Raw genomic sequence first — 16,237 nt, forward strand, 5'->3', positions numbered from 1 at the left:
TCCAAATTCCCCTAGCAACCATGCACTGATGTGAATAAGAGACTGGAATATGAAAAGGAGAGTCTGAATAGAAAGATGAGTAATAAAAAGTAACAATAACAATATATTTGTAGCCTTACAGAGCATTTGTTTTTTAGATGGGGTCAGTGACCCCCCCCCCCATTTGAAAGCTGGAAATAATCAGAATGTGATGTATAAGGCCGGGGCCGTGACACAGAGGGGCAGTCCTATGACTCATCAATCAGTGATTGGCCAATCACCATGTCAATCATAGGGAATCCTGCCCAGTTTTCCTAATTGGGAAAACCGTACAGAAAGTTTTGACCCAGGCAGCCCTTCAAAATACTGGGCTGTCCGAGTCAAAACCAGACAAGTGGCAACCCTACCTCCCCACTTAAATCCCAGTCTCTTATTCATATCAGTGCATGGTTGCTAGCGGAATTTGGACCCTAGCAACCAAACTGCTGAAACTGCAAACTGGAGAGCTGCTGAATAAAAAGCTAAATAACTCGAAAACCACAAATAATAAAAAATGAAAACCACTTGCACATTGTCTCAGAATATCCCTCTCTACATCATACTAAACGTTTATTTAAACTCCTTTAACAAAACCCCTTGGCCCTCCCCTAATCCGCTGGAAACGTAACTGTTCTCCTCCTTTTGCCCATCACTCTGATGTGGCTCCGCCCCTTTGAAATCACAATCTGTGCCCTTTCATTACGGCCCACCCTCTTTTGTTCACGCCCCACCACCAGCCAGAAGAAAATTTATAAAAAGGTGACATTGTCCCTGCACAAAGTTTTTGAAACAATTAAAATAAGAGCCTTTTTGTCAGAGAGCCCAGAACAGCCAGCAGCTGCACTTAGATACTTTTGTAACACTTTAAGATAAGCAAAGAAACAATTGTATCTATTTAAAGAGGAACTATCGTGAAATTGAAAGGGGTTGTTCACCTTTAAATTAACTGTTAGTATGATTTAGAGAGGGATATTCTGATATAATTTGTAATTGGTTTTCATTTTTTTATTATTTGTGGTTTTTTCATTATTTCACTTTTTATTCAGCAGCTCTCCAGTTTGCATTTTCAGCAGTTTGGTTGCTAGGGTCTAAATTCCCCTAACAACCATGCATTGATATGAATAAGAGACTGGATTATGATTAGGAGAGGCCTGAATAGAAAGATGAGGAATAAAAAGTAACAATAACATCAGTGAGCGAATGTGACGTCACATACTAGGAAGAATGAGACGCACGAGTCAATTGGAAACTAATTGATTATGGACTTTATAGCGCTTGCAGTATTACACACGCCAGACTTCCCCTTGAGAAGGGCTTATTGCCGAAACGTCAGGGTAATTCTCATTCTGTGGCCAGCTTATTCGCTTCCTTATGCAAATATTCTGTTGAATATACTAAGGTGGTATGTATTCACATTTGTTTGTTACGGTGATTGAATTTGTATATATGGTACAACATGCTTGATGGATTTTTACATTTTGCAAATATAATCTATTTTTAATAGCACCTAGTTGTGTGAATTTTTCTCCTGTTAATCTACTTGCCTGGTATGGGGGCGTATTTGGGCTTTTTATCTAAATTAAGTAGACAACTAATTGGTACTTTCAGTGCCCTCTATTGATTTATATTGTTGCAAACTTCCTTAAACTGCCAAATTTTGTAAAATTGACATGGTAATTAGAGGGTGTAGCCATAAAATTGCACTGCACGTGCCACAACTCTTTGTCCCTCTTTTAGTTTTTCAAATGTTGGGAAGTACGAATAATATATTGGGGTTTTTTTTTCAGGACAACTTAAGCTTTCAAAATATGCTAGAATGTTGGTGTAGTCACTACTGTAACAAGAGATAGGCTTCTAAGTGTCTAAAAAATCAGAAATCATGTTTCCCATGATAAACACATATCAGAAACATTATTTTATGCATAGTAACACAGCAGAATAAGAAAGTTCTATGTCTCCTGAACACGCCAATACCAAATATATATTGTTTTATGGAGATTTCTCAATTGTATATGTCAAACATTCCGCTAACAGTAGGTTTACCCTAGAAAACTACACATTGTTGGAAAGAACAGATTCTGATTCATCCAAAATGGGTAAATATGTCTTTGTAATCCAAACTATCAAGTTCCAATTCTATCCTAAAGTATGACTTTTTGTAAAAGTTTGTGAAATTTTTAACCTCAAAGCTTTCCATTTTGCAGCATTTTATCTCCCACATACTATTAGGTACCAAGATAAAATACCCTAAATATGAAAGCCTGGGGTCCTCTGAACAGTTTGATTTCTAATATGTATAGGGGGCCTAAAATGAAGACACCCCATACGAGCCATCATTTCTGTAATATATATATATATATTTTTATATATATATTTTTATATATATATATATATATTTTTATATATATATATATATATATATATATATTATATATATATATATATATTTTTATATATATATATATATTTTATATATATATATATATATATATATATATATATATATATATATATATATATATATATATATATATATATATATATATATATTTTTATATATATATATATATATATATATATATATATATATATATATATATATATATATATATATATATATATATATATATTTTTATATATATATATATATATATATATATATATATATTTTTATATATATATATATATATATTTTATATATATATATATATATATATATATATTTTTATATATATATATATATTTTTATATATATATATATATATATATATATATTTTTATATATATATATATATATATATATATATATATATATATATATATATATATATATATATATATATATATATATATATATATATATATATATATATATTTATATATTTATATTACAGAAATGATAGCTCGTATGGGGTGTCTTCATTTTAGGCCCCCTATACATATTAGAAATCAAACTGATATATATATATATATCTCTATATCTCTATATCTCTCTCTCTATATATCTCTATATATCTATATCTAAATATCTATCTCTTCTCATTTTGAGATTGTGTTATTCCTTGGTTGATTTGTAGGTTAAACGGCAAAGTAAAGACGCTTCTTGCCAATAGATGTAACGAATTCTTTTGTGTTGTGCTTTAGTGATTGTGAAAGGCATGTGGTGTAATATATTCAGGAAAAGGAAACATCATCTGTTTTTCCTAAACATGCCACACCACATCAGTTATTCAAACAGTAACAATGACTACATAAAAAGAAGTAGAACTCTTGCAACAAGTTAAGCAGAGGAAATGTACATAGAAAGCAGTTGTTTTAATTCGCCATATTAGCAAAAAAAAGCAGCATGCATATTTTTTTTTTTTAAGTGCGGAGATCGGATGAATTTATACACAGTGGTGAAAAATCCACAGTCCTTCTTCAGTGGTATAATCATTTGCCTTTTTTTCAGATCAGTATATTGGAACACTAGAAGTATCCAGTTTACTGGTTATTTTAACTATGTTGTGGCATTTTAAGTGGTCGTCCATGGTTATACATTTCTATTTCATCTTTTGCATGTCATTCTTTGGGTTAATGTAAAAGGAGGCTTGATCCATTCAGAGGCTTTTATAGGGATATTTGCATTGCATTAAAAAGCGGAGCCCTTCAATAACATCCTAATCATGAGGATTCTCCCTTAATATCTTTGACAAAGCTGCTTTGCTATTCCTTTGTCGGTATTTTGCAGAATTGTCTCTTCTGTTTTCATTCGGGTCACAGCAGAGGTCGGTTTGGTCAAGAAAAATCGTTTTTTTTCTGCTTCTTTATCCATTGACAGCCACACAAGCCCAGAGCATGATGCAAAAAAAGCAACAATAGATGACAGAGGCCAGGAAAGCGATGCTGAGTCCTATGTACTGTACAATGAGAGTCCAGAAAGCAAAGAGGAAAAGCACATTGTGACACTTTCCATGGTAGTTTATGTGGTGCTGAAAAACCCAGATACTGCCTGCCAAAACAATTGGATAAAGAATTACAATCTCTCCAGAATAACTCCGTTTAGTTTATATTACTTGTGTAGATATTCACTGCATTAGTGCTGGACCAAGTAGCTAGTGCACCAAGGCAAAAACCCCCTCAAAAAACCTAGGCCACTTGCACCTTACCACTCGTTAAACTGCCCTTCGATGATCCTCTAAGAGTGCCAGGACCCTGAACTAGGGGTAGGTAGACAAAATAAGTGAGTGCCCCACCCCCACTGTTGCACCCTGGGCAAGTGCTTATTCTCTTTACCCCTAGTTCCAGCCTTGTACTATTTAACAAAATGCATTAATTACTTTCTTTTCAATTCTTCCTGAATACTTTAATACTGTTTATTGCCTAGAAATGTGCATAGGGACAAAGAAACTACAGGTATGGAGTCCTTTATCTGGAAACAAGTTATCCAGAAAGCTCTGAATTACAGGAAGGCCAACTCTCATATTGAGAAATCAATACCTCATAATAGATCCCAACTAAGATATAATTAGTTCTTATTAGAGACAAAACAATCGTATTGGGTTAATTATTTAAATAACGTTTTAGTAGACTTAAGGTATGGAGATCCAAATTACAGAAAGATCTCTTATCCTGGAAACCCCAGGTTCCGAGCATTTTGAAAACGGGTCCCATACCTGTAATTGTTATTGTGTCTTCTATAAAGGGTAACAGGTTTTCTGCTTTGCTAAGGTATGTGTTGTGCACACACCTGTAAAGGTATCCATACACAACTAGATCTACTCATTAGTGATCCGGGTCCAAATTGTGGGCTACGGAGGCCCATCAAACAAGTTTTCACTGTGACAATGCAATCCTTGCCTAAACCTGTCCAATTTCCTGCTAGATATTGTTTGGCCAGGCCTGACACTGGATCCCATACACAGGCCCACAAGCTGCCGGCCACATCTAGCTGAATTGTTAGTCTATATTATTAAGCATGTGTCTACCTTGACTGTCTCGCAAAGGAAATGGTTTCCATTCTAGTACATTTTAATTATAAGATGTTATTGATAATAAACAGTGCACTGTACAGTTGTTATGAGATTGTCTTACCTGTAATGAGCCAACAGAACCAGAATGTGCCCAGAATGCAGAGAATTAAGAACAGCAAGGCAAAGTGGTCACTTGTAAAGAGAATTGCAAGTGTAGTTGCAAGTAGCAAAAAGTGAATTCCCTGCACCAACACATAGATTGGAATGTGTCTTTCCAAAGCGCAGTCATCCAGGTAGGAGGCACCTGCGGAAAATCAAAACAACCAAGCATTAGTATGTTAAGTTAACTTTTGCCCACAGCGTTAGACTTAGTAGACTTGGAACCCCATTTCCATAGTATAGGGATATGGTGCAAAAAAACAAAAAAGGGATTATTGCACTTGTGCTGCTTGTTGTGCCATCTTGGTGTGCTTTTTGTACTCCTAGGATGGAGCATAAAGGATGTCTCTTACTCTGTATACGCCATTGGCTATGTGTGTTTGTGCTGCCTACACAATGGCGGCTAGTAGAGGAGCAGCAGGTTGCATGGCATGCGCATGGTTCAGCTTGTATAAGTCAAAGCCAAGAAAGAACGTTTTCCCTTCAAGGACCCTAAGCAGTGCAATTCTACACCCCATAGTATTCAAGTACTTGCACCCATGCCATTTGTCTTCATTGCTGCAACAAACAAAACTAACAGGAATACAAACACTTACCAATAATTATAAATGTAATTCCAATAATGCACAAGATGGTTATGACTAAGACCACACCAACTGCAAGAGAGAAAATAGCAGGTATTATTACGGATTGTTTTGCCTCCAGTATTGATCATTTACTGCACAGTTGGAATCAAGTACAAGGCAATGTTTTATTACAGAGATCATTCCTCTACATTTTGAAAATTATTTGATTAAATGGAGTCTCAGGAACATTGCTTTCTTGTGATTCAGAGCTTTCTGGATAACAGATCCCATACCTGCACCATGTCATATTAATGATCCTTTAAAAAGAAGTAAACCACATCCTGATTATATATGTAAAACAATATGGCAGAACTGGCATTTCAGGTGTTCACCTGAACACCAACATTGATTTGGCAATTTCACAGCTAATTTGTTGCACTGTTGATGCTTCCGTCATTGCAGCCCCCCGGCTCTGAATGAATCATTCTCTCTCCTACACAGACATAATACACTGCCTTTATATCTCTTCCCTCCCATCTACGGAACTAATCATTTCTATACACACAGCCCTTATCCCTTATTCCCACTCTTCACTCACAGCCGACTTGTCCTCTTACAAACAAATGTTACTAAACCGGATCAGAATAAATAGTGGCTTATAATAAGAATCTGAGGCATCTTAGTTTAAAAATGAACAATTTTGCCTTCAGAGCTGAATGATACATTAAGATTTCCAGCCTTTAGTGAAATCATTAGTTCACATCATCCCTGCATTTTCCTACATTCCTTTTACACTGTGTGTGCAATTCCCTGTAACGCTCTGTTTGGGTCTTTATACACGCGGCGTATATATGTTCCTACACATGGGAACATATGAGTTATTGAAGGCCATTCATTTTGGTTGTCTCTGTCCCCCACACCACTGTACTGAACCAGGGGTACAGGGATACTGAGGAGAGTGGGCTCCAATAACGTTAGATGAAATAAAACTGCATGGGAATGCATAAACACCTGCTTAAAGACCCTAAAGCATGAGGGTTTAATGTTAACACAGTCTTTAGTTTTAATTGCTTATGTTTCTAGTCATACCCATTTTCAATTGTGACATCCTAAGTGCTCCTATGTTGCTAGCGTTATTAAGACTTAGCAACCAGATATAAAATTCCAGCCTCAGAGCGGTAGAGCAAGAAAACCTCAAAAACCTAGGAATATTTAAAAAAAATCAAGATTAACTAAATGTGTTTTAAGCAGAGTAAAAGGCTTAAACCCTGTGGTGGGTCTGCACCGGGCTTGGGGTACTGTTGTGTTAAACTTGGTGCCCTCCATTCTCCCAATCCTCACTGCTGTGCATGTGTAATAGAACACAATAGGGACTTTTTTCGTTGAGTATAGCCATTTTCCATTTATATTTACAATTCCAAAGCAGAAGGAATTCGGGGAAGGGAGCACGGCATCATTCCTAGAATTTCTAATTTACATGGCAAGCACTCAGGGCAATATTTATATATTGGCAGCTTTTGGGGCTCCTGACCACCCCTTCTGAAGTGCGGCAGACTGGAAATATTGCAATTTCCAAGTGAAACTACAGGTATGTGACCTGTTATCCATAATGCTCAGGACCTGGGTTTTTCTGGATAACAGATCTTTCCGTAACTTGGATCTTCATACTTAAAGTCTACTAGAAAATAATAATAAATCCATTAAGGATTAATTATATCTTAGTTTGCATCAAGTACAATGTACTGTTTTATTATTACACAGAAAAAGGAAATATTTTTTTTTTACAATTGAATTTTTTGGTTAATATGGGATCTATAAGAGACAGCCATTCCATAATTTCAGGATAATGGGTTTCCAGGTAACAGATCCCATACCTGTACCAATCAGTCTTGCTCATTGTTTCAATGCATTTAGGAAATGTACAATATATCTTCCAATGTATGTAAAAATGTAGCAAGATATATGGCTATTAGCAGAGACATTACATTTAAATTTTACATAAAAAGGAAAAATATAATTCTACACAACTTTTTTCAATTGCCCTTAATAGGAAACTGTCAGTGGTTTTGTTCCACTATTGTATTGTACCAACTAATGAAGAGAACCGACTTCTCCTACATTGCTTCAAGAGTCAGAACTTAAATGGAAGAAATGCCTGTGTGTAAGAACCCTTACAGATTTTGAATCCTCGACTAATGAAGAGAACCGACTTCTCCTACATTGCTTAAAACTTAAAAAAAAATGAAACTGCAAACTGGAGAGCTGCTGAATAAAAAGCTAAATAACCCAAAAAACACAAATAATAAAAAATGAAAACCAATTGCAAATTGTCTCAGAATATCCCTCTCTACATCATACTACATTTTAATTTAAAGGTGAACAACCCCTTTAAACTTCAACTACAAATAACTTTAAAACCTCTAAAAAGCTGAATACATCTTGGAATGATCCACTCTAATAGTGTTAGAAAGAAAAAGAAATTTGCTTACCTGTAAAAATATCGGGTTTGTGACATCGTTTGTTCTAAAGGGGAAAAAAAAGGCAAAGAATAACGTGACAAAGTATACCTTTCTCAAACACACCTGTCGCACAGAAATATAGAGCTTGTTTTTAATTAGGGCCTCAGGCTCTTACCCCTGCCATTGTATGAAAAGGCTTCTGGGTAATTATGGTGACAGTGTTCAGGTCAAGACATCTAGGAAAAGTGAGTAAGGGTAACCAGACATATAAACAAAAGTATCAGAACATAGATAACAATGAAGACCTGGTTGTCGGGCCGGTTTCACTAAATTACACAAAAGGAAAATAATCTGGAATAAATGGATACATATACAAGGGGTGTGGAGAGAAAGTTATAGCAAATAAAAGTAAACAAAAAAAGGAATGGAAAAGCCCAGGGGCAGGTTGCAAAGGAATATTAAAGCTTCTAAAGGTGATAGGCATGAAAAAAAAAAAGACATGATTTTGTCTCTATCCTGCCATTAGTCTCCTTTCTCAATGCCCTTATGTTTCCCTCTTTGGCTACCCGAGTCTCTGCTATTCTCCCCTTTTGCTGCTCTCCACCTAAAATCATTCGCTCTCCTCCAAGTCTCCCTCTGCCCCGCAGTGTAGTTGATACTGAAATCAGCCACCGCAACATTGCATTTTCAAATGATTTCAAGATTGTCCTATCCTTGCCCTCTTGTACCCACACAGGCCTTTACCTTCCTCCACTCTTTTTACTTCTCCCCCTCACCAACCTCCCTCTCCCACTCACCACCCACCCTCCCTCTCTCTCCCACTCACCACCCTCCCTCTCCCACCACTTGAATGTAGTATCTTCAGGTGCGTCGTAATGTCTTCTTCCCTTAGCAACAGCATTGAGTGTTTGTGCTGAAGAGCGCACCTCCCACCCTTCCATTCCATCGTCCATCCATTATCTACACCCCTTAATCTGTCTGCCCCCTCTATGTCTGACTTCATAGTCTGCCTCTATTATCTTACACTGCACACGTTTCTACACATTTCTTTCCAGTCCATGCATTTCTCCATGCATCTACCTATGTTTGTCTCTTCTCCAGGCATGTTTGCTGCGTTTGACTTGTGCAACACAAATTGTGCAATGCTGAAAGTGTCACTGTGCAGTTGTCCTGAATCCCCAAGAGCTTACACCTCTCTGGCTGTCAGTCCCTCCTTCCATCAGGCTACAGAACAAATCATTCCCCACCCTGCATATCTGTGCAGTCCCCTGTAATTCTCTGTAATTCTCTGTACTGCCTACTTCCCTCTTAGCAAATCATTGTTGCTCTCACCCCCTCCTTGCACGCAGTTTTTATTCTTCTCTCCAAGCCATCAACAGGCAGTACAATACATGGCCCCTCTTTTTCTCTAAAAGTAAATGCTCAGCGGATCAATAAGCAGCAGGGTAAATAGTGTTTGTACCCTCAAATCATCATGGACACCATTAACCCCTAGTCTCTGCATTTTCCTTCCACCAGTCTCTCCGAATTCATGGAGGTGCACATTCTGCAGCTACATTCTCCATGAAGGTCACTTTATATTTGGCATCTGATTATTACTGGTTTAAAAGTATCCTGGTGCTGTATTTCACAGGCAGAACATGTATTGTAAGCTTTATTTCATTTATTTATTTGTAAGCTTGATCTGCATTATTTCAGAGCAATAAATATAAACAGGTAAGGACAGTAAATGCTTTTCCATGTTAATAATGTATCTTTGTAATTCTCCTACCTTGTAAAGTACAAATCTCTTTATACTCATTTTAACGTGTGGGTGTGTGGGTGTGTGGGTGTCAGTGCCATGGATTTGTAGACAAAGCAGGCTATGCAATGTGACTAACCAGAGCAACATATTCCAATGCTCAGGAAAAGCAGCACTTAAAGGGGTTGCTCACCTTTGATTTCACTTTTAGTATGATACTTAGAATAATATTCTGAGACAACTTGCAATTGGTTTTCATTTTTTTATTACTTGTGGTTTTGGGGTTATTTAGCTTTTTATTCAGCAGTTCTCCAGTTTGCAATTTCAGCCGTCTGGTTGGTGGCTGCTGAATCTGGTCCAAATTCCCCTAGCAACCATGCACTGATTTGAATAAGAGACTGGAATATGAACAGGGGAGGGTCTGAAGCTTTCAAATAGGGTTCACTGGTCCCATCTAAAAGCAAATGCTTTGTAAGTCTACAAATGTTTTTATTACTCGTCTCTTTTTATTCAGACCCTCCCCTGTTCATATTCCAGTCTCTTATTCAAATCAAGGCATGGTTGCTAGGGGAATTTGGACCCTACCGACCAGATTGCTGAAATTGCCAACTGGAGATCTGCTGCTGAATAAAAAGCTATAATTACTCAAACAATTAAAAATAATTAAAAAAAACAAAAGATAACCGATTGAACAATGTCTCAGAATATTACTCTCTACATCAAATTCAAAGTTAACTCAAAAGTGAACAGCCCCTTTAATTGTGTGGCTACTGGCTGTGAACATTAACCCCTTCATTGACAGGTTACTCACTTTAAACCTTGTTACATACAATAAAAATGATTTTTTTCATTTGTCCTACGCTGTCAGGACCAGACACACTAGGCACTGGCATACAAGTGTTTATGCTTTTTTTAAATAAGGGACTTTTTCTTTTACTTGCAGCCATTAACACTGTGAGTGGGAATTCCAAATATTCAGCAACAAACTTACTTTTGGTTTTACATTCAGGGCCCTACTAACTATAGACAACACTAAGGGATATTATAATGAAAAATGTTCAGCCAACCCACTGCATTACACCAAATCCAGCAGCAAAGCTAAGGAGAAGAAAAGCTACCCCTCTCTGTATAATCATCAAATTTACAGACTGTTCTGAACCAATTGGCTATGGGAAAGAATTGGGCTGAGGCCCAGTGACTAAACAGGCCCCGTTTACTGTAATTCTTTGTTCTTAAGTAATATTTATGGCCACATTCCATTTCCTTAGCACAGAGTGCAAGCTTTTCTAGCTAATTTATAACGTTCTGTTTCCTCTTTTGCACAATTTGGCTCATTGGCAACATATTTTCTGGTCTGTACATTATCACAATACACACAATCGGAAGTTAAACTTGTATCACTCACCTCCTCGGACGTTACTTCTGACTTCCCACTATACACAGTGTTGCAGTTATCAACTTTATCACATTTCTCAGCCATTTTCACCCACACAAGGTTCAATCAGTGAGAGCAGGACTTTTACCTGACTCACCCAACACACCTGTGCTGTAAAGACAATTAAATTGGAGTAAAATGTTGGTTTGTACCAGAAAGTTGTAGCTCATTTCAATAGTTGAACACTTTTTCAGAATTTGACATTATTAACTCCAGCAACGAGGGGAATTCAAAAGTGGTATGAACTAAAATTGAAGTCAGAAATATTATTGGAGCACCTGTCAAATCATTGTTTCTCCCATCAGAGGAATAGAGCCCACAGTCTGGTTGGGGGAAACAACACTATATTGGCAACAAAAAAAGAAAATATTCTGGGGTGTGTGGTCATGATGGGATGCAAACAATGAAGAGAATCCAAGATCGTTTAGCATGTAACTATTAATGTCTTTAAGGGCTCTTACACATGAGCGTTCCGACCTGCGCTCCGTTTTTTGGCGTTCAGCCGCAGGGGAGTGCAGGAATAGACGCAAGTCATTATTTGAAATGGGGCTGTACTCACTCAGGCGCGTGTAGGCGCCGAACGCAGGTTCAAACGCAACATGCTGCATTTTTCCTGCGTTCGGCGCCTACACGCGCCTGAGTGAGTACAGCCCCATTTCAAATAATGACTTGCGTCTATTCCTGCGCTCCCCTGCGGCTGAACGCCAAAAAACGGAACGCAGGGGAGCGCAGGTCGGAACACTCATGTGTAAGAGCCCTAAAGCTTTCCACTGGGTCTTCTTCCTTCTTCAGTAGATTAAGCTTTTGGTTCATTTTGGCTTTGTTTCCCTTCATCGGTTTCAGCTTTGAGTTCCCTGTGCGAAAGCCTCCTTAGCACTTAAAATACACTGGGCCTGGGATGTCACAACACAAACAGACATCGAATGCCAGGCTTAGCCTGAAACCAAAGAAGAGGACTGCTGAGCAGGGTCCCTCATCAGAAATCATGGGGCACCCCAACCACAGACCCCATGCACCTCCACACAGACAACAAAACATCAGTTAGAAAAATCCATTGGTGGCCAGGGTCCCCCCCACAAAGTAAACAAAACACTGGTGGACAGGGACCCCCTACAAGTTAAAAAAAACAATTGGTGGTCAGGGGACCCCATAAAAGTTGAAAAAACAAAATTGGTTGTCAGGGCCTCCCTTACAATAATTGGTGGACAGCCCCCCCCATCCACACACAAATTATTGGTGGCCATGCCCCCCCATTAAAGTTTTTTTTAATGGTGGCTAGGTCTCCCCAAAAAACATTGGTGGCCAGGACCTTCCCTCCTACAAGTTAAAAGAAAAACATTGTTGGTCAGGGATTTTTTTTTAAAGAAGAAAAAAAAAGAGACTATTAGAACTTATCTTTAAAGTTTTCCTGGGGGTCTTCTTCCTCCTCAGCGATTGCACCATCTTTATTCTCAACGGCAACTTCAGCTTTGATTCCTATTCGGGTCTCTTCAGCTTTTTTTGCCTTCAGTGGCTTCAGCTTTGAGTTCCCTCTGCAGAAGTTACCTTATCACATGAAACACACCAGCCCCACCGGTGCCCCCCAGATGGTGGACCTGATGTGGACAGTGCAATGCTTACAATGGTTACTTTCCAATTGTTCTGTTGTTAGGCTGCTGGGGGGGGGGTGATATCAGTCCAACTTGCAGTACAGCAGTAAAGAGTGACTGAAGTTTATCAGAGCACAAGTCACATGACTGGGGGCTCATGGGAAACTGATAATATGTCTAGCCCTATGTCACATCAAAATGTGGGTGAATTTGGTATACCATTTCCTCAACAGTCAGACACAAAGACTCAACAACCTGGAACTCTATCCTCAATATGTAGCTAAAGAGAAAAGAAGGTTGGGTACCATGTTACCTGAGTAAGACCCCAACTTACACAGGCCCCAAACACATTAGACTGACAAAATACATTTGGTAAAGCCACCTTGTACCCCCATTGCACGAAGCAAAGTTTTGTATCACTGCACCTTGTGTAATTCTGCGATATTTCATTGCACTTAAATAACACTTTTTCTTTGTATTTGTTTTATTTCTCTTTGTTTTCCCCTTTGTTATGATTATTATTTGTGACAAAACCAACAAAATAAAGAGTTTTAAAAAAAAAAAAAATACAAAAATATCAGTTTGCTCTTTTGAGAAACAGATTTCAGTGCAGAATTCTGCTGGAGCAGCTCTATTAACTCATGTGTTAATACTGTCCCATGACAGTATCTGTTTAAACTCAGACTCTCTAATTAAAAAGTACGGCTTGCGGGCTCCATTTAGCATACACATAGTTGGGGATCAATGTCCATCACCTATTATGATACTCCTATGGATAGATACGCCAAGGAGCTTCCCTCTTTATATATTATGTCAGGTTATGTGAGGAGCCACCCAAGCAATTCACTTTCCTCCCCAACTCACACATCCCCATATGGGGCAACATTGAAGTAGCTACTGTACCCCACACTGTGACTGGACAATTAGGCTGCTACATACGGACATGTAACCATGAACCCCACAATTCTACAGGCCCTCGTCTGACTCAGGTCATAGGAGTAAATACATTCTCTCTTGTTTGACACCCGCATCCCAAAGTTGTGTCGTGTCGATGGAAATTTCTCATGTAGTTTACACATCAGATCGTTGTATCGGTCCCTTTATATTTTGACCCGTCCTATAAAATCTCCTGTAGAGTTTAACCCTAATGGGACAAATGATAAAATAATACATGGCAGGCCCAGAGAGCCAAGCGCATAAAATAAATTGTAAATTAGTTAACGAAAACAATGGCATGTTCTGCAAATATTTATTTCTGCTGGAGATGCCTGGAGGCTGGCGTCCTCTATGTAAACCATTTGTACTGCTAATAATGCCTTCAGATGGATACACTGCCCTCTTCTGACAACTCTATAGAATTACAGGATGTTTGTAGGAATCCCGTTATAACCCAAAGTCCGAAACCATTTCTTTCAACCGGTGTTGAACTCTAACATCCCAATAACTGCACTTTGCACCATTACTTTAAAACCTAAGCTTATTGAATACCACTATACACAATACAATGTGTGTTTCCCTTTGCACTTAAAGGAGAAGGAAAGTCGTATCAAATGTTAGGCACCCCCAAGTGATTGTATTTACTTACCTGAAACACCGGCCTGGGGTTATACCAATGAGCACCACTGAGTCATCCTCTTCCGGCTTCTTCTTTCTTTAAATTTCCCGGGACAAACGCATGCGCAGTAGAACGAAATAGCGACTTTTTAGTTAAAGTTCGGCTTTTCACTCTAATGCGCATACTCAGAAAGAAGAAGCTGGAAGAGGATGGCTCAGTGGTGCTCATTGGTATAACCCCCAGTCTGTGTTTCAGGTAAGTAAATACAATCACTTGGGGGGGTGTAACATTTGGTATCACCAAACGACTTTCCTTCTCCTTTAAAGGGATTCTGTCATGGTTTTTATGATGTCGTTTTTATTTCTAATAAATAATTGACTATACAATATAAAATATCATTCCTGAAGCAGCAAGTGTATTTAGTTGTAATATTGGTGTGTAGGTGCATCTCAGCTCATTTTGCCTGGTCATGTGATTTCAGAAAGAGCCAGCACTTTAGGATGGAACTGCTTTCTGGCAGGTTGTTGTTTCTCCTACTCAATGTAACTGAATGTGTCTCAGTGGGACCTGGATTTTACTATTGAGTGCTGTTCTTAGATCTACCAGGCAGCTGTTATCTTGTGTTAGGGAGCTGCTATCTGGTTACCTTCCCATTGTTCTGTTGTTTGGCTGCTGGGGGTGATATCAGTCCAACTTGCAGTACAGCAGTAAAGAGAGACTGAAGTTTATCAGAGCACAAGTCACATGACTGGGGACAGCTGGGAAACTGACAATATGTCTAGCCCCATGTCAGATTTCAAAATTGAATATAAAAAAATCAGTTTGCTCTTTTGAGAAATGGATTTCAGTGCAGAATTCTGCTGGAGCAGCACCAATAACTGATTCATTTTGAATAAAACATGTTTTCACCATGACAGTATCCCTTTAACATACCTCCCAACATTTTGGAAGTAAAAAGGAGGGACAATATTTTTTCTTCTGCACGTAGCGCAGCAATTTTTTGACCACACCCCTTTCTGTGGACACACCCCCTAATCACCATGTTTGTTTTACAAAATTTGGCAGGTTATGAAAGTTTGAAAATATTTCTCCTTATCTAAACTGTGTTTTTGTGTCTCAAAATTGTTACAAAGTATCTTAGTTGCACCTGTTAGCTGTTCTGGGCTCTCTGCTAAAAGCCAATTAAGTGAGAAACTTTGTTGCTTTTTCTGGCTGTTCAGTGCAGAGAAAAGAGGGACTTTCCAGTACAAATGAGGGACTGTCCCTCCGAAAAAGGGACAGTTGGGAGGTATGTTTTAAGTTCACTTATTTCTCCGAGGTGACGTTGTGTAACTGATAATTCCGACTCAGATTCTCTGAATCCAACAGGGAATCCAGACGGTTAATGGTACTTCATATGAAATAAAGGCACAGTAACTTGATCAGGGCCAAAAGAATGAAGAGAAACCAATAAACTGCACTGGGCAATAACACGTGACTCCTTACGAACCCATAGAAAGTCTCTGTCACGTCACACAATCATATTTATGACGCACATTAGTGGTTAGAACACATTTTAAACCTCCCGCTCGTCAGCTCCTATTGCATTCCTAAAAGCGCGCGCTGTTTCGTTATAGTCTCGCGAGATGAGGCAGTGACGTCGCTAAACGCATGCGTGCGTAGGGACGTTGAACGCAGCTGACGCGCAACGGCGGAAGAAGCGCGCGTCCTTCTCACATAAGCTGTTTATAAGAGTCGGTTGTCTGAGGGGGATAAACAGTGTA

At 38.4% G+C, this 16,237-nt stretch overlaps 1 protein-coding gene across 5 annotated transcripts; it reads right to left on the bottom strand.

Moving 5' to 3' along the window:
• Positions 1 to 3,314: 3,314 nt before the first annotated feature.
• On the bottom strand, positions 3,315 to 11,457 carry LOC121393148 (transmembrane protein 272-like). 5 transcript variants are annotated; one of them, XM_041560682.1, is made up of 6 exons: positions 9,235 to 9,402; positions 8,330 to 8,390; positions 8,185 to 8,218; positions 5,726 to 5,785; positions 5,092 to 5,274; positions 3,315 to 4,009 (listed from the first exon to the last, which is right to left on the bottom strand). In XM_041560682.1, the coding sequence occupies exons 2-6, from the start codon at positions 8,336 to 8,338 to the stop codon at positions 3,825 to 3,827; spliced, it is 471 nt and encodes a 156-aa protein (XP_041416616.1). In that variant the 5' UTR covers positions 8,339 to 8,390; positions 9,235 to 9,402; the 3' UTR covers positions 3,315 to 3,824. The 5 variants fall into 5 exon arrangements, with proteins under 5 accessions (XP_041416616.1, XP_041416614.1, XP_041416613.1 ...); XM_041560680.1 differs by lacking the exons at positions 8,330 to 8,390; positions 9,235 to 9,402 and adding an exon at positions 11,301 to 11,457; XM_041560679.1 differs by lacking the exon at positions 8,330 to 8,390 and having other exon boundaries at positions 9,179 to 9,407.
• Between the last annotated feature and the right edge of the window lie 4,780 nt (positions 11,458 to 16,237).

Source organism: Xenopus laevis, chromosome 4S (assembly GCF_017654675.1).
Source record: "Xenopus laevis strain J_2021 chromosome 4S, Xenopus_laevis_v10.1, whole genome shotgun sequence".
Lineage (NCBI taxonomy): Eukaryota > Metazoa > Chordata > Amphibia > Anura > Pipidae > Xenopus > Xenopus laevis.